This window comes from Micromys minutus (assembly GCF_963924665.1).
Source record: "Micromys minutus genome assembly, chromosome: 8".
NCBI lineage: Eukaryota > Metazoa > Chordata > Mammalia > Rodentia > Muridae > Micromys > Micromys minutus.
Window position 1 is genome coordinate 1,593,797 of NC_137977.1, and position 19,211 is coordinate 1,613,007.

The window sequence follows — 19,211 nt, forward strand, 5'->3', positions numbered from 1 at the left end:
TTTTAGTCAGAGCTCCATGCGCACCAGGCACCAGGGCACTCTGTTGGTACCACTGCACTAATCTTCCTAGCAAATTTTAGAGGCTAAAAGATTTAACGGTCTTACCACTAAGACACTTCAGTCTATCTAAATTGTTTCAGTAAGAGATGAGTTATTTAGTTTTATTAATCATAATTTAAAAATTAAAACACATGTATTTTCCTAGAAATTAAACACACACCAACTTAACTCCTGCTCAGCCCTAAAAACCATCCTTCCCTTGAACACAAAGGCGTACACACACTCATTAGACACTACATAAGGAATGAGACTGAGAGTTACAGAATTAGAGAGTTAGAAGTACCATATGAAGCCAGCAATATAATTTGGCTCCAAAGTTATGATCTCAATTCAGATTTACTTAGAACACTGTATCATCCCTCATTTAAACAAACTAGCACATAAAATTATGACAACTGCCAAAATCAGAAATGCTAAGAATGAATGTTCTTGGAAAAATTGACATTTAATCATTAAAAGATGAAATGGTGAGAGGGTTGAGGAGAAAACGCTGGTCATGTTTGCCCTAGGTTGTACCAAACCTTACTCTGGGTGACGCCATTTGCCCCCTAGGTAGAAGTGCTCATGCAGAGTGACTTTATCTGGTCTGTTCAGCCAAACAACTATCATCTGTACAGGACGAAGCATGCACAGACCAAAGGCTAGCTTACTCATGCCAAATAAAACAGTACCTATAGAGAGTGAAGGAAAACACTGGCACGTGGGCGTACCCAAGCTGTGTCAGAAAAACCAGGTCCAGGAACACAGCACACAGCACACTGAGCTGAAGCTCCCCATCAGGAAGCACACTTTACACTGTGCTGTGGCAGCACCCACCCGACGTAAAACCATCAGGAACGTGGGATCAACCTGCAAGGAGCTTGCGACCTTGTCTCTGAGTCAGCTCAGTACACTCCTCGTCTCACACAGACCATTCAAACTGCAGTTTACCTGGACTGGGAGCTGCACCTTACATCAGCCTTGCCTGGAACAGGTTTTACCCCGCGCCATCCCAAGACCTGTGAGCAGCTTCCTTGATGCCTCACCCAATGACCTGCCTTAGTCTCGGGGTCCATGCCAGCGCTCCGGTCCTGCTTTCCTAGGCCCTCTGCAGCCTCTTGAATCCTTCCCCTCGCCAGTCAGCATCCTGCATCTCTTACAGAAGTACATGGCTGACCTTTGAATTAAGTTTGGAATAGACTGCAAATAACTGGTCTATTAAGCAAAATCAGAAGTATATGGTGAATTACAACCAAAAAAATGATTTAGCTTATAAATGCACTTTTATCAGAGATGGTAATTATGCATGTGTGTATGGCAGGACAGAGGGGAGATGTGCTCTCGAGCACTGGCCCAGAGCCCAGATCTCCAGCTGCAGTGACGCAGGTGTGAGCCAAGCAACTGGGCCCTTGTAAGAGCAGCAAGGACTTTTAACCAGGAAACTATCTGCCAGCCCTGTTAACACTAATATTCAATAAACCCTGATATTATGGAAAGAGAAACACGCCTATGTCTCTGACAAAGCACATGTCACCACAGCAGCATGGAGGCCGAGGCAGGAAGATCGTGAATTTGAGGATAAGCAAGGCTAGAGTGCAGGGGCCTCTCTGAAAAAGAAGCTAAGAAATAAATGAAATGCTCAGCACAGTTACGATGTGGGACTGAATTCTTTTAGAGACTGTTTTCAATGAATCTCTACTAATGTTTCTTCTACATAGACATATATGAACTTTGTGATGCACACACAAAGGCAGAATTTTAAAACTTGTGTATGACTTTGCGAGGTTTCCACTTTACTCATGAGCGAACACATAGTCAATATCTGCATAAAAAAAGAAACATAAAACCAGCTGCATGTTTCTGATCTTATCAAACCCAATTTCTAACCAAAAAATTACAAATAAAATTATAACAAAAGTTAATTAGGTATCTTAATTCAGAAAATAAAGATCAAACATATATGTAGAAAATAATAAAATAAAAATTGAAATTTAAAAATCCCACAGACAAGAAAAACACTAGCTCAGACAGGCAAAGGACATTTTCCCAACAGTAATAACTGACGGCCAGACACACTGCTCCTGCAGAGACCCGGAGAACCAGCGGCATGGCGGAGCAGGAAGTCAGCAGACGGAAGCTCATCCCGGCGCTCAGTTTACAGCCCATCTAACCGCCTGTTTTCTAGGTGTAAGGCCTTGTGCGACCTTCACATGCACATTTGTTCTAGAACATGCTCCCATCCCTCCTAATGAAATGTGACAACCACCCTGGATACTGTTACGTGTTTGTTAAATACTGCTACATCAATATCTCCCAAGGATGTAAACACAGGTATTTCACAATTAACCTACCTGAAGAATGAGGCCATTCTGAATTTTGATGGAAAATGAAGTTTTCGTTTCCTTTGATAATACTAATTTAGTACTACTTTTGAACAGCTTGAACACAATGGCTTACCATCTAATTAGACATGTGACACCAAAGCGATTGCTTTTAAAAATCCGACTCTGGATGACCTACCCCTTCCTGTTTAGTGAGGAGATTAAGACAGTCACTCAGCGCCACACAAGTCTCTCTAGAAGCTTCGGAGACGATGTCAGCTTTCTGAAGAAATGATGGAAGCATATCTGTGAACAAACAGAAATGGGCACATGCAATGATCGAGCTCAGAGCTGACGTCAAAGTCAGAGCAGCACAGCACGCTGCCAGCCCCCACCCTGGGGTGAGCTTCTCACCACAGGGTCTGCACCCGCGAGCCAGCCAGGAAGGAAAGGGCAAAGCTAGGCCCTGATAGCCCAGGAGCTGGGCAGCACTGAGATGCTAATGGAAGCAGCCCACCGGGCAGAGAGCACAGTTCACAACACAGCCTTCCTCTCGCCACCATGTCTGCTGGGTGAGTAGTTCTATTCAAAAGCGAGGTGCTAAAAGGAGACAAAAATCATTCTGTGGTTGACATGGAGGCTGACATGTCTGAAGGCGGCATTAATTCAACTTCCTCTAGCTCTATTTTGGAAAAATGTTTCCCATAAATGGGTATTTGTACTTTTAATCCCCTATGGAAGCCCACTGCCTACTACCGTCTGCTTAAGCTAGGGACAAAGAAGGACATAGCAATATCAGACCCTGACTGTCAAGCAGGACAAGTCTTAACCATCCACCCATTAAAAATAAAAAGCAAAAGCAATGCCTGTGAGAGAAAGCTGAAAACAGACATTTATCCCTTAAAAATGAGTAAAACGGTTGTGAATGCCATTTATACTTTTGACTTTTTGTTAATTATACCCTAAGATCATTTAAATTTATTCTTCTAACTAAATAAAATTCTTAATATTTAAAAAAACTTTTCACTAAAAAAAAAAAGAAAAGAAAAGAAAAGAAAACCTGCAGCATTCTTTGTACTTCAGATATTCTTGACTTGTTTAAAACAATGTTGAGACCATAAGCAAGGCCAATAGGCCAATGAGCTCAAGGAACTCAAACGCCAATTTTAGCAAGTGTCATGTCGTGTGCAGTGGACCCACTAAGACACGAACACTTCCGACTGTAAAGAAATAATGTTCGGAAGAGAAGAAAGTTTAGGAACTCAGGCAAATCACCAAAACCAAGAGTGCAAGCGTTTACAGTCGTCAATCAGGGCAACAATATCTAAATACCAGGCTTCCTCAAATATTCCAAAATTGTCTACATTAATGTGATTTAGGGAAAAGGAGTCTTATTTAGGAAAATATTTAGCCAAATTTTTAAGGCATAAGTAAAACACAGAAGGGAAATGAGTAAATTAAGAAATGAGTCGTCTTTAACCTGGAACGCAGGCCAAGAACGTCCCTCCTCTTCCCCCTCTATGGCAGTCCCCGGGGACCACTACCCTGATGGACACAGATGAATAAAAGCTGCTAGACTCGGAAGTACATGGCTTTATACACGTCTTCTTCCTGTTTGAATCTCTGACACACACCGTCCAGGTTTCTTCTCCACTTGCTTGTCAAATGGCTAAGAAAGTGGCACATGCTGGATGTCTGGTGCTCCAGCAATAGAAATGTAACAGATGTCACACACAACTGTGAGACGTGCAAGAGAAACACAGTCTTTGTCTTCCGTAAATGTTCTGGGTAATCTAGTAATTTTCCACTTTTGTGACAAACGACATTAAGATGAAATCATGGATTTGTTTTTAAGTAACTACCATTACACACTTAATCATCCCCAATAAAACCTAGGCTGCATAATTTCTGATTTGAATCCTCGATTAATACTAAACAAATATTTAGTGCCCAAACACGTAAGCATGTGAGGAATACTTAAATGTACTTAAGCAAACTCATTCTGCAAGCTTTCTAAACGTGTACGTACACACACACACACACACACACACACACACACACACACACACAGTGTGCACACAACACTAACCCCAAACAGAGTAATAGTCACCAATTTCAGAGACTGGGAGCATAGGTCAGAGCAAAAGTGTAGCAGGCACGTGGGGGCTCACTGTTCAATTCTCAGGTACACACACACATACACACACACACACACACACACACACACACACACAGAAAAAGGAGGGGGAACAAAAGTAATGTTTCAATCTGACTTTACTACTAGTTCAGAATCAAATGAATTCCTTGGAAAACCAGTATACTTTCCTGAAAGTGGAAAAAAAATATATGTACAAATTAAAAAATGTTTATCTTTTTTAAATGTCTATATAAAATTGTAACTTAAAAAAAAAAAAAACAATAGTAACAGTATACCTGGTCCAGGAATATAGATTTACCTACTGGGTCAAGTTAAGACGTTAGTTTAAAAATGATCCACTAAGTGAATACATCAGAATGCTATGGGTGTCTGTATACTATCGGCATGTAATTTACATTAATTGCACTGAAGAACATAAGACCTATACCTCAAGGTACAGTAGTCAATGGTTAAATAATGGGAAGGTATCAGACAGAAACAAGGCCTTCTTTAAACATGCTAGGCACCCGGTGAAGGAAGTCACTATGGATCAGAGAAAGCAACTGAAAGCAGCTGTAAAGGATCTTAAAGAACAGTGCTATTGTTTTTGTTAAATGCAAGCTGGATGCAGTACCCCCGTTAAAACACCAGTCCTTAGAGAAGATGCTGCCACAGTAAGTGCAGCAGACAGACAGCTGGTTAAGAACTCAAGTACCACTTACTGGACAGCAACCATACAGAAGGCACCATGTCGGGTGCTGAGACAGAGGTTTAAGAGGGGCATGTTTCTTGTGCTTTTCTGTTCCTTTTATATTCCTGTTTGCTTGGGGTTTGTCTGTTTTCTAAGAAGAGAGAAAGAATGGGTGTCTCATTTCTTGGGTGGGTAGGAGGTGCGGAGGATCTAAGGAGGCTGCAGGAAAAACCCATGATCAGAATATGTTGTGTTTTTTAAAAAGATATGTACTTCTGAGTTATAGAAATAGTATCTTATTTTAATGCACAAAGAAAATTATAGAGAAAAATAGAATGATAAAGAGTTTTGTCTTCATATAACTTGTATCTAAAAAGGGGAAGAAGCCCCTTGAAGACTTTAGAACAAATGGAGAAAAATCTAAGGTGAGAAAGAAAAAGAATGCATCCTTTTTTTTAAAAAGTCTTTTTTGAAGCTGGTACATTTTCAGAAGACCCTATGAGATAGTCCCTATTGGATCTGCAGCCAGCTATCAGGTCTTTATTTACAATAAGAGTAAAATGAAGCAGTAATATTCATTTTAATCCAATGAACAGAAACTCCCTCAAAAGCTGATTGGCTTGCTTCATCCCTGACTGCTGTTATGAGAAGAATTCAAATAGACAGGGCAGAGCCCTGACTGAGAGGGCCTCACCTGTAGGCAGGCCAGGGAGGCATCCTGGTGAGGTCTGTGCCACAGAGAATAAAGGGAAGGTTATAAGGATGGTGGTCCGTGTGCGAGGCTGTTCCACATTTAAAGGCTGTTTTTATGGTGTTCTGACCACTACAGACTTTGGCAGAAGAAAAACACATTAGGTCATTTGGTTATAAGACACACTGCCTCACCTGCTGGCCTCCTTCCTCAACCCTGCTGTTTAAAAGGCAGCCTGGACCAAGGTTGGTAGCTCCCTCTCCACTGGCTACATAAGGGAGCTTACTACAGCAGCCCTGTGGCCTATGCCTTTCCTGCACTTTCCTTGTCTTCCTATTAGTAGAGCCACCAACAGCTGGAACAGACACACAAAGCCACATAAAGATGACACCGGGTACAAAGGGAGACCGTGCAAAGTGACTTGGAAACATGTTGATCTGGTTTAACACATGTATTATGTTAATTGGGTTCCCAAAATTACACAAGAATCTCCTTGTAAGATGCTGAGGGTTCTGATTGGTAAATAAGGTTTGCCATCGGCCAGTGGCCAGGCAGGGAGACGGGTGGGACTTTAGGATTCAAGGGCAAGAGGACTGAGAGAGAAAGAAGGATTTAGAACTGCCATGCCAGGAAAGGAGTAAGGAACAGGCTTGAGAGGCACAGAAGCGAGAGGACACCAATCATGTCAGAGCCAGAGAGTGGCCCCAGGGGACCTCTGATTGGGTTTAGGGCAACAAAGATGGAATATACATTTTAGTAAGTGGTAACGCAGGGATATTGGAGGGACGGTGTTAGCCACGCGGAGGTTTAGAAGTAGCCCATCCATTGAGCTGATTAAGGCAGATTAAACACAAAGCTGCACGTGTGTGTCTTTCACTCAGAAACCCAGAACACTGGGGCATGTGAGGAGCCGCTGGGGCGATTTGAACAGCCTTAGTCAGCTACAGCAACACATGTAACAAGAACACAGAAGTCAGAAAGTCTGTAGAAACTACATATAAAAGGATGAGGAAAATTTGTATGTCACACCTTGTGATCAACATATGCTAAGAAACCTAACACACTAGAGAAAGTGCATCTTTACAGAGTACAGAGATGAAACTAAGTAGACCAAGGCCAAAAAGTCAGCCAACTTGGACTTCATAATAGAACCTTCAAGCACTAAGCCTGCAGGTAAGTTTCACAAGGCCTGGTTTGTAAAGACAACTCTAAGAACACTGAAGAATAGCCTCCGGAGACAGCTGAGGAAAACACCGTAGCATCTTGTGGGAAAGACAGCTCTGGTGAACATAGGAATAACAGAGGGCTGACGGTCGGGGGCACACGGGACAGTACTGTGCAGGAGGTGGGAGGGTGAAGAGCAATATCAGACAGGCAGAGAAAGAAAAGGTGACTATAGGTATAGGCTTGGGAAGCTGTGAACTGACAGTGCAGTTTTTGAGATGAAAAACAGAAAACTATAGGGCTAAATACAAACAGCAAAGTGGATAGAAAATAATGCAATCTGTGAACTGTAGGCCAGAAACCTGTGTTCTCCATCAATCGTACCCTGGTTTGACAAAAAGCAGCCATGAAGATGCCCACTGACAGCTCTGAGGGAGAGCAGAGAACAGGAACCTGGGGACTGACAGACATGAGGGGCAGTCCGATACACTCCCTCTATGCTGGCTAGTTTTTATGTCAACAAAACACAAGCTACAAAGTACTCCATTAGACTGGCCTATAGGCAGGGCTGTAGGGAATTGCCTTAATCAGTAATTGATGTGGAAGGGCCTAGCCCTTTGTGGCTGGTGCTATTCCTGAGCTGGTAGTTTGCTATAGTAAACAGGTTGAACAAGCCATGGGGAGTAAGCCAGTAGCACCGCCTCACCATGGCCTCTGAACTGGCTCCTGCATCCAGGTTCCTGCCCTGTGTTGAGGTTTGGTCTTTTGCTAGTTATAGTAATGCTAAGTGCTGGCTCCCAATACCTAGCGTCTACACATGGCCCTGTGACCCTGTCCCCCAATTATTTCTGATTGGTAAATAAAGATGCCAACTGCCAATATCTGGGCAGAAGAGACATCAGTGAGATTTAGGTCGGCTTTGGGTTGGAGAATCATGTGGGGAAGAAGGTGAATGGAGGAGAGGGAAGCTACTATGGGTTAGGAAAAGGATGGAGAAGACACCTTGGGTTGGGTGAGCCATAAGAACATGGCCCTGAGGGCTGGCCAATTGGAGTTAAGAGCAGCCCAGATGAAACCCAGTAAATTTTAAGTTCTAACGGCATAAAGGGTAGGCAGCTGCCCAGCTGTTGTGCTGTTTAAGAATTACTGTAAATATAAATGCTGCATGTTCTTTCATCCAGGAGCTTAAAGACAGAAGGCAGCGTAGAGACCTCAGGATGGGTTGAATAATCACTGAGACAGCGTCTATTTGGGTTTCTGTCCTAAGTCCCTTCCATAGTGAACTCTGATGCAGAGGTAAAAGCAAAGCCCTCTCCTCCCCAGAATACGTATGATCAGCTAGAGAAGTAGTAGGGCCACTTGTTTCATTCACCAGAGAGGGGAGAGGGGGAAATGGTGGAGAGGAGGGGGAAGGGAAGAAAGGGGTAGAGGGACACAGGAGAAAGATGGATTTCATACATGCAACATGCTCAAAGGTTGAAAGATAGCACTCACAGAGGTGAGGAGGGTTGTGTGAGCCAACAGAGCAGAAGTTGCCACTCTGGGAAGGGAGGGGACAGACAGTAAACCAGCTCACCAAGGAGGGAAGGGGTAGTGTCACAGCAGACTGGTCCTGAGACAAGTTGAGGAGCCAACACCACTGCTGAGCCACACCCCAGGACATGTGTTAGCCACTAGGCAGCCTTTTTCTTACAGAGTGTAAAGAATGGTCATATGCCTTGAAAGCTGCTTTTCTTCTTTTATTTCAGCTAAGGCTCTTTGAAGAAACTTACATGAAACAGACAGAATCACATGACTGTAGCTGTGTGTTTGTGGGGCAGGGAGAATGTGAGAGGAGAGAAAGAGTGGGGAGAGAGAGGAAGAAAGTGTGGGGGGAAGAAAGAGAGGGAAAGAAAGAGAGGAGAGGCTGAACTGTGGCGGGGGGGGAGAAAGGGAGAGAGAGTGTGGGGAGAAGAAAAAAAGGGGGAAAGGAAGAAAGTGTACGGGGGAGAGGAAGGGAGAGAAAGGAAAGGAGAGACTGGACTGTGGGGGGGGGAGAGAAGGAGAGAAGAGAGAGAGAATGTGGGGGAAAGAGGGAGAAAGAGTGTAGGGGCGAGAGAGAAAAAAAGGAGGGAGAGAATATGTGAGGGAGAGAGGAAGAGAGTATGTGTGGGGGGAGAAGGAGGAAGAGAGAGTGTGGTGGGGGGAGAGGGAGAATAGGGGAGTGTGTGTAGGGAGGAAAGAGATGAAGAGAGGGTAGGAAGGAAGAGAGAGGAAGGGGGAGAGAGGAAGAGAGGGTGTGGGAGGGAGAAAGAAAGGAAAAAAGTGAGTGTGTGGGGGAGAGAGAGGGAGGGAGAAAGAGAGTGTGTAGGAGGGAGAGAGAGAGGAAAAGTGTGTGAAGGAGAGAGACAGAGGGAGGGAGGGAGGGAGGAAGGGAGGGAGGGAGGGATCTGGAGAAAACTTTGCTCATAAAGCTAAATTTCCTGCCCACAGCAGAAATGAATCTGCTAACTTTCTTTCTGCACTGAGTATGTGAAACAGAAATATAAACCTAAACAGAGCATGCTCAGGAATGCGCCCAGCCCTACACGTGCATCCCTACACGAGCATGTGTGGGTCTCCTGATAAACTCTCTTTGTTCAAGGAGAGCACTGTTTTAAATAATGTCAGGACTCTCCTTGCTAAAGGAGAAGTCTCCCTGTCCTCTTTTGGTTGTGTGATGGGGCTGTGCACTCACCAAGATGCAAATACACCCTGTCCTATTACAGAAGGAGCAAAGACAAATCCCTAATCTTCTGTGTCTCCACCTATGCCTTGAGAAGCCCTCCTACTGGCTGAAGGCATCAGAGATCCAAGTGCGAGTGGAGCAGGGCTCCACAAGGCAGGGCAGAATGGGCAGAGGAAGCAGGCCACAGACAGCAGAAGGCAGCAGCCAGCTAGGATTTCCAAAGCAGTCTGAGCTGCTGAGGGCCTGGGGGTGAGTGGCTCAATCCCCCAGACTCCAAGATGAAAGAACTGACTCCTATGAGTGCTCCTCTGCTGTGCGCACCATGGAGCAAATGCCCAAGCACGGTGCTCACACCCACAGCAAATGCACAAGCACGGTGCTCACACCCACAGCAAATGCACAAGCACGGTGCTCACACCCACAGCAAATGCACAAGCACGGTGCCCACACCCACAGCAAATGTGCAAGCACGGTGCTCACACCCACAGCAGCACAAAGTCACAGAACCCGACACAGTCAAGGGTCATTCATGCTCCCTCTCGATCTCCCCCCTGCCGCCCACCTCCTTACCTTTGGCCACATCACACTCCTTAATCATTTTGAGAAAGTTGTAAATCTCCCTATCTAGTCTCTGTTGACATGTTTGTGCTCTCTGAAAGAAGAAAAAAGGGACAAAATTAAACCAAATAAAGAACTTTTCAAAATTACTTATACATTAATGTTTCTATCAAAACTTGCAATATTGGATACATACAACACAACATCTTTACAAGAGGCTATGAATAAAACATTCAACCAAGTAGGTTAATAAGTATTTAATTCCAAACACATCCAACCTCAGTCCTCCAGACACCACCCAACTCCTTAACAACGCCCACGCTCACTGTTCCATGAATACAGGGTTAATTTCTTTGCTATGCAGATCTGCATAAATTCACCAAGAGATTATAAATTGCATTTCTTAAGGAAACATTTTTAAAACTGTTTTTTGTTTTAAAAGTCCAGATGGCCCTAACATTTGGAAATCGCAATCTGATTTTTCATTCAGCATTTTAAATACATGCTGCCACCACCCACACAGTCAGACTGAGCAGGACATTTTCTTAACTGAGTTGAAGCTCATAAAAATAAGGTAAAATCGGTTATGGAGAACATTCTTCCCTGAGATTTTACATTTCTTCAAGGTAAGATCCCGTGAAGTAAAACAAATGCCAAAGCCATCCTCTGACTTGTCCTCAGTCTAGAGCAGAGTCAAAGAACAAAATACATATTACTGTCAATTTTAAGTTGGTTTTACATAACAAAAAGAATGAACAAGAAATCACACTGGAATTGCTTGCCTGTGGTAACTGAAAATATTTATCCCAGCCAGGTGGGGTGGTATACACCTTTGAACCTAGCACAGGAAGGCAAAGGCAGGCAGCTCTCTGAGTTCAAGACCGGACTGGTCTACAGAACGATTTCCAGGACAGCCAGGACTACTCAGAGAAATCCTGTCTCGAAAATAAACAACTAATTAAAAAATGCGAATTCTATGAACCATGGCCTTGGAAATATTATAGTCACTGCTGTGTACAGAGTATGGACCCAGCCCCCTTGCTTTGTACGCGTAACCCCACCTGGCCCATTACAAAAACCATTTGCTTATTCAGAAGTAAAGCCAGTGTAGCAGTGTGCCAAGGTGACACAGGTAACCACTCTTTTCTCCCATTTCGCCTTATAAATTTTTGAACTCTTATAAAGCTCAACCCAACCACAGCAGAATTATTCATGGGACCACATTAGTGACAGGCAGTGTTCTCTTTTAAATTTGTATTATCCCTTCTGTTTTGAGATTCCTAATGACATCTAAATATAACTCACGTTTACTTATTTATTCGAGAGAGAATATGGTTCTATGTAATTTGAAACCACATAAAGAGAGTTGGTTTGCTTGCTCATTTTTTCAGACACTGCCTGTGAATACAGGCTGAAGGGGAGTCCATCTGGAAACACTGCAACCAAATGCACCACTCATGACTTGCTAATAGATTCTCACACAGTACACATTAGCACCCCCATGTCCAAGTCAATGCCGCACCCACTAAAAGTCACCTAAGGAAGCACTGGCCCTGCCTGCAGACTCCTTATCTGATGCACAGGACAGCTCCTGAGTGACAACAGAAGACGAGCCACCCCTCACTGTACCATTTTCACATACTGAAGTCACAAGCTCTTCACTTAGCATTTTCATGTCAAAGCTTTAAAAAAAGTTCCTTTGCTCAACGGTCTGAAAGGTACATAAAAGTCACTTGAAAGGGGTTTATGAACACACAGTATTAAGATAACCCTTAGCTGACATTAAAGGATGGTGGCTTTCTTTTTTTTTAATTAGATACTCTGTATTTACACTTGAGATGCTATCCCTTTACCCTGTCCCGCTCCCATGAACGGTAGTTTTCAATACAATAAAATGAAGTGCATTTTCTAATCTGCTATCCTCCATATTGATAGTTATAAAAAGCAAAAATAGTTGGGGCTAGGCAAGAAGCACTAACCTGTCAGTCCTGGTACTAAGGAGAAAGCTGAGGCCACAGTATCATGAGTTCTTGCCCAGCCTGGGCTACACATTCAAAAATGAATGCTTGCGAATACTTTGTGGTGTCTGGCATGGTGCCTCATTATCGAGTTCTAAACCACTGACATTATGCCAGGGAAGTTGAAGTTTTAAATTTGATTTATTCACTATATAAGTAAGTCTTATTATAAACAATGTTCCAACATTAGCATCTGACAATGTTTTTAACTTAATCCTAGGTATCTGTGCAGAGTATCTACACAGCAAGACAGATACCCATGAGCCCAAAGGCCCAGTACATCAGACACTGCACAGTGAGCAACCCACATCATCTCCTGCTCCATTCTGTGCACACGATATTCAGCTGTCACGGCCACTGACTAAAGCTGACGCTCTCTCCACAGGGCTGGATGTAGGTCCCCAGCACATACGCAGCAGAGGTGCAGCTTGGTCTTCATGTGGAGCCCCCAGCAACTGTAGCTGGGCTGTCCCTAAAGCTGTCTGTGCCTGTCTGTGAACCTGTTCCCCTAACTGGGCTGCTTGTCTGGCCTCAGTGGGAGAGGATGCGCCTAGTCCTGCACATACTTCAAGTGTCAAGATAAAAGGATGGGGGGGGGGTTCCTCCACCCTCTCAGGGGGTGGGAGGGGAGGGAGAAACTGTGTGAGAAGTAGAGTGACCAGGATGAACAGTAAATAAATAAGAGATTGATCTTCCTGGTTCCGACTCAGAAGGTCACTTAAAACTGTACCGGGGGGTGTGTGGCAAGGAAAGAGTGAGTAGTGAGCAGGAAGGAGGGAGTAGAGTGAGCAGGAAGGAGGGAGTAGAGTGAGCAGGAAGGAGGGAGTAGTGAGCAGGAAAGAGGGAGTAGAGTGAGCAGGAAGGAGTGAGTAGAGTGAGCAGGAAGGAGTGAGTAGTGAGCAGGAAGGAGGGAGTAGTGAGCAGGAAAGAGTGAGTAGTGAGCAGGAAAGAGTGAGTAGTGAGCAGGAAAGAGTGAGTAGTGAGCAGGAAGGAGTGAGTAGAGTGAGCAGGAAGGAGTGAGTAGTGAGCAGGAAGGAGTGAGTAGAGTGAGCAGGAAGGAGTGAGTAGTGAGCAGGAAGGAGGGAGTAGAGTGAGCAGGAAGGAGTGAGTAGAGTGAGCAGGAAGGAGTGAGTAGTGAGCAGGAAGGAGGGAGTAGAGTGAGCAGGAAGGAGTGAGTAGTGAGCAGGAAGGAGGGAGTAGAGTGAGCAGGAAGGAGTGAGTAGTGAGCAGGAAGGAGGGAGTAGAGTGAGCAGGAAGGAGTGAGTAGTGAGCAGGAAGGAGGGAGTAGAGTGAGCAGGAAGGAGGGAGTAGAGTGAGCAGGAAGGAGTGAGTAGTGAGCAGGAAGGAAGGAGTAGAGTGAGCAGGAAGGAGTGAGTAGTGAGCAGGAAGGAGGGAGTAGAGTAAGCAGGAAGGAGGGAGTAGAGTGAGCAGGAAGGAGGGAGTAGAGTGAGCAGGAAGGAGTAAGTAGAGTGAGCAGGAAGGAGGGAGTAGAGTGAGCAGGAAGGAGTGAGTAGTGAGCAGGAAGGAGGGAGTAGAGTGAGCAGGAAGGAGGGAGTAGAGTGAGCAGGAAGGAGGGAGTAGAGTGAGCAGGAAGGAGTGAGTAGTGAGCAGGAAGGAGGGAGTAGAGTGAGCAGGAAGGAGTGAGTAGTGAGCAGGAAGGAGGGGGTCGTGAGCAGGAAGGAGGGACATGGAGACACTCCCTACAGAGAGCCCACGTGTGATTCACTAAGAGTGACGCACGGTACTTAGAACTCTACTAATACGCACACCAGCACAGGGGAAGAAGACAGCCCAGCAGGGCACACGCTGTGGCTCTGCTCCCAGGGAAGGAGAGCAGGAAACTGGCAGCACTTTAACAGCAGGCCATCGGGAGTATCAACAGTGGCCACCTGGGCAGTGGGGCCAGAGCGGCTTCCAGAGACAGGAGCAAGGGGCTCTGCGACGGGACAGGCATGTCTGCCGCTGACAGTTGAAGGGCTCACGCAAGGTACACGTATTTCTCAGAAGACGTAAAACTAAAAATATAAAATGAGTTCACCTTATGGCATAAACATTACAGTTTAAAATATTAGCACTACCCTCAGGAAGAACAGGTGGCAGGTCCTAATTTTTGCAGAAAATAGCACAGTGGAGTGTGTGCCCACGGTCACCCGTAAAGCTTACAGCCACACTTCCCTGAAGACCAGCTGCGCTCTGTCTTTTCTTGCAAAAACCACAGCACAGCACTCTGTACTCTTCTAGTACCTGGTGACCAGCCTGGCCCTGCAGCTGTCTTAATGTTTTATGTTGTAACAGATACTCACAGAAAAATAAAAACTAAAACGCCCTGGAAAGAAAAGTGACTGTCCCTCACATTCCCGACTGCCAGTCTCGGAGCCCAGCTTTGCTGTTTCCTGTCGCAGAGCAGCAGCTGCTCAGTTCTCTCTCCAGGGATGCTCTAGCCCAACCTGAATGTGAGCCCGTGTACCACCCTACGACTGAGTCACTTCTCCGAGCTGTGACTTCTGTTTGTTTTTAAGAATCACTTAACTAAGTCAAAAAAACGTACTCAGTTCTGCAGTTGAAATTTAGCATTTTACGTTAGTTATTTTGTGTATGACTAATGTAGCTGAGGTCCTAAAGAATTGAGGGTCATCAACAAAAGCCTCAAGTGCTTAGCGCCACCACCCACAGGATTTGGGAATCCACACACTGCTGGGCCTTCTGATGGCAACACACATTCTCTGCCTGCTTCTGCCCGTGCACTTGAGGGGTTTCTGGTTAAAATGAGGAACCGAGGCAGGTGTAAGGCTATGCCTGTAATTCCAGCACTCAGGGAATGAGGTCAGTTCAAGGCCAGCCAGGGACACACAGCAATATTCTACCTAAAAAAAGAAAACAGCCGAAGTGTGTTAGTGAGAACTTGGTGTGGTTTTGTTAGTCTATATGTAAGCTCCTGTGTGAGGCTGGCTCTGACCACGATAGTACCACAAACTAATACTGAGTTCAGCTCCTCCCTCTTCAGAGCTGTTTTTTGACATCCTCTTATGAGGCAGGAAATGACTTGGTATTTTTTTTCTCCTCAGTGCCTAAAGAAAGCTGAAAGAAAAGCTTTTTACGTCTTTTAAGAGAGCCTCAGTTGGACGGATGATAAAAATGAGAGAGACCAAAGTATCATAGACGATGGTAACATTTTCAATACAGACACCACACCCCAAATGTCATATAAATGTACTTTGTGTCAGTGGACTGCTGAGGGAACAGGACCAAATCCACAAGCAAATTTGCTCCAATTCCTTTAACTTCACTCAGGAATCAAAGGTATCTCAAGTCTGTCTGCCTAAGCTACATGTAAACATGCTTCAGAGATCATCTCAGATTTTAACTGTTTTGATCAAGAATCCAGACACTGAGAATCAGAATTCTCCCAGTTACCGCCCAAACTCCACTGGACATGTCTGCAGCCTACAAAACCTGTACGTACTTTACACCAGCTAAATTCTCACTCACTTCTAACACGTGCTACACATAAAGTAACACTTGATGGTTTAGAAGTCAAAAGAAAAACACATTTGGAAGGGAATAAGATACAATGAGAACTGAACTGTCCTAGAAGATACTAGCTGTGTTATAAACCCATGTACATTTTATAACTCACATCGAGTCACATAAATAGGAAGACATTTCTTCACCTAGAAAAGATTAACTAAATTATAAAGCATTTAGCATAATTTTAATCTTTTATTTAAATTTAGTCACTTGTATTTAAATCCTCCCTATTTTTAAAAGACATTTTTATTTATATATAGGTGTATCTGTGTGTGCATGGGCATTGAGTGCAGGTGCCAACACAGGCCAGAAAAGGGCACTGGGTCCCCTGAAGCTGGCATTATACAGTGTGGATGCTCAGAACTTAACTCTGGTCCTCTGCAAGAACAGCAAGTATGCTTAGCCTCTGAGCCCTCTCTCCAGCCTCTATGTTTTGATGTCATTACTCTAAATGTTCTAGGAGATGTTATTTTTAAAAAATTCATTTGCTGAAGAGTTGTTTATGGTTAACTAATTACATATTACACTCTAAAATAGTAGAGATAAATTAATCAAAGTCCATCAGATACCTTCAACAAATCATGAACTGGTTCAATTTCTCTGATGTTCTCCCATACATTAAATTAGAAAAGATGGTCTGACAGCCCTTGGTCATCAGGATTAGAGGCTTTTAATGTCAATAACGCTCTGTAGACATTAGTAAACTTAACTTCAATAGATTTGTTTATTTAGAAGCACACAAATCCTTTAAATAATCAACTTAATTTTCATGTGGTTAGAGTTAATAGGAAAATTCAAATGCTTTGAGATAATCATTTAAACTGAAACAGTTCCTTTGTAGTGTAACTCTTCCAGATCCACCAATATTTTGAAAAACAAGATGAATTTAAAAGGTACATCCAGAAACTAACATCTGCCCCCTCCCCCACCCCAAATACCTACTGTCAGGAAAGGGGAGGTGCCGTTGTCCTTTCAGATAAAAATGTCTCCACTCATTACTGGTGCCTTACCCTATCCTTGAGCAGTGGCCATTACATATTGAAAGCAGTTTTCAATGAAAGTACTGGTCAAGAAATGCATCACTATGGTTGCATTATTGAAACTCTGAAATATGTAGTGAAGTCATAAAGGGATAGGTCAGGCTCCACACTTCCCACCTACTGGAGGCAATTTGCAAATACAGATGTATTTAACATAAAAACAGACTCAGAAAGTCTTAGCTTGGGTTTTATTACTGTGAACAGACACCATGACCAAAGCAATTCTGATAAAGGATACAACATTTAATTGGGGCTGGCTTACAGGTTTACAGGTTCAGCCCTTTATCATCCAAGTGGAAGCATGGCTCAAGAGGAGCTGAGAGTTCTACATCTTCATCCAGAGGAAGCCAGGAGCAGATTGTCTCCAGGAAGCTAGAAGGAGGGTCTCCAAGCCCACCCTCAGTAATGTACTTTCTCCAACAAGGCTACACTTCCTAACAGTACCACTCCCTATGGGCCAAGCATATTCAAACCACCACATTTCACCCTCTGGCCTCTATGGGCTTCTTCAAATCCATGAGTCTAGGTGGGCCATACCTAGTCATAGCATAATGCAAAATACATTTAGTACAACTTCGAAAGTCCCATAATCTAAGACAGTCTCTACGATGTTAAAAGTCTGAAGTTCAAAGTCTCTTCTGAGATTTGTGCAATCTTTAAAAACTGCAATCCTTTAAGAAATCAAAATAAAAAAGCAGATCATATACACCAAACATCATGCAGGATATACATTACCATTCTAAAAAGTCATAGTGAGGAAATAATGAACCAAAGCAAGACAGAAAACCAGCTGGGCAAACTCAAAATTCTGCACCTCCATGTCTGCTAACAAGGCACTCTTCAGACCTCTAAGTCCTTTAATCCTTGTTGACTGCTGTTAGTAGATCTTGCATTCAGCAGCAACAAATTTTGTTTTCTTGGGCTGGTTCTACTATGTTAGTAGCTTTCCTCAACAGGTATACCATGGGCTTGATATCTCTAACATCTTAGGGTATCCAAGGCAACTCTTTCACTGTATGGATCCACACATGATCTTCTGAGCTCTTCATAAAGGCTGGCATCACTTCTCCAACTCTGCCCTCTGTAGCACTGTAAGGTCTGGTTGACTCCACTCCACTGCTGCTGCTGCTATTCTTGGTGATCATCCCATGGTACTGGCATCTCCAATTTGCTGGAGTCTTCACTGCAACGAGGCTTCACCAATAGCCCTTCATAGGCTCCCTTCATGGTGCCAAGCCTCAGCTGTTCTCCATGACCCTTCCCATCTTCAAAACCAGTACGATCTAGGTGATTCTTACACATTCAGCTGTAGTACAAGGTACAACCTTGGCTATCTCTGGAACAGTGTCTTTGTGCTCTCAGAAAACACTTCCCAGAAGATTTCACCTCAGTCATGCTGGTCTCTTCTTAATCACAACTAATTCCTTAGCTCCAGCTAACATCAGTTGTCCCTGTAGTCTCTTCTATCCTTGACTTTAAAGCCAGGGTCAAAGGCCAAAGCTGTGAGTTCTGCAGCTTGCCAAGGCTGGAACATGTCCCGTTGTTCTATTACATTGTCACCAGCTTTCTGTTTTCCAGCTCCTTCACTATCTAAACTTGGCTGTCCTGAAATTTGCTCTGTAGATTGACCTTGAACTCAGAGATCTGCATGCCTCTGTCTTCTGAGTTCTAGGATTAAAGGCATTTACCACTACACCTGGACTTAAGCTTTTCTCTATTTGGAAGTTGCTGTGAACCAGGCTGGCCTTTAATCTAGAGATGCACTTGCCTCTGTGTTTTGGAATTAAAGGCATGTACCCCCATGCCTGGAACCAAGCTATTAACAGCCACTATTCCTTAAGATCCAGATCAAAAGCCTGTCTTCCATCTCTGAACTAAAATTCCAAATGAAAAGAATATCCATGTACCTTGTTCAACTGCAAAAGCATAAACAATAAGCTTAGCAGAGTGGGATCTTGCTGAAGATCACCACTCCCTTAATCTGCTTATCTCCTTGAACACAGGGCTTAGCTCCATTGTACTTCCTAGTGCCTTAATTCTTTGAACCTACTTTTTGTACTTCTTTCAGAGCTTGCTACACTGGATCAAAACAGTCTTCATGAGCCTGAGCCAGAGAACAAAGTCTATGCTGAGCTTTTCTGAGACTTCTTTGTCAATTCGATTAATATAAATCTCATTACCTAAGCTAAGGCGCTCTTCAGACAAGTTCAAAAAGCAGCCACGTTCTTCACCAAAATACCACAAAAACAGTCTCTAGACCACATACTAAAATTCTTCTCTACTGAAACCTCTTGGGCCAGGTCTGCACAGTTTAGAT

The 19,211-nt window shown here is 43.9% G+C and overlaps 1 protein-coding gene across 2 annotated transcripts in view; it reads right to left on the reverse strand.

Moving 5' to 3' along the window:
• The window catches only part of OSBPL1A (oxysterol binding protein like 1A), a 154,351-nt gene that overhangs the window by 93,890 nt on the left and 41,250 nt on the right, over window positions 1–19,211 (reverse strand). For both annotated transcript variants that reach the window (XM_080920072.1, XM_080920071.1), the window contains exons 14-15: window positions 10,321–10,402; window positions 2,560–2,666 (exon numbers count right to left, since the gene is read on the reverse strand). In XM_080920072.1, coding sequence (XP_080776198.1) covers window positions 2,560–2,666; window positions 10,321–10,402 — 189 coding nt within the window. The remainder of the gene's footprint in view (window positions 1–2,559; window positions 2,667–10,320; window positions 10,403–19,211) is intronic.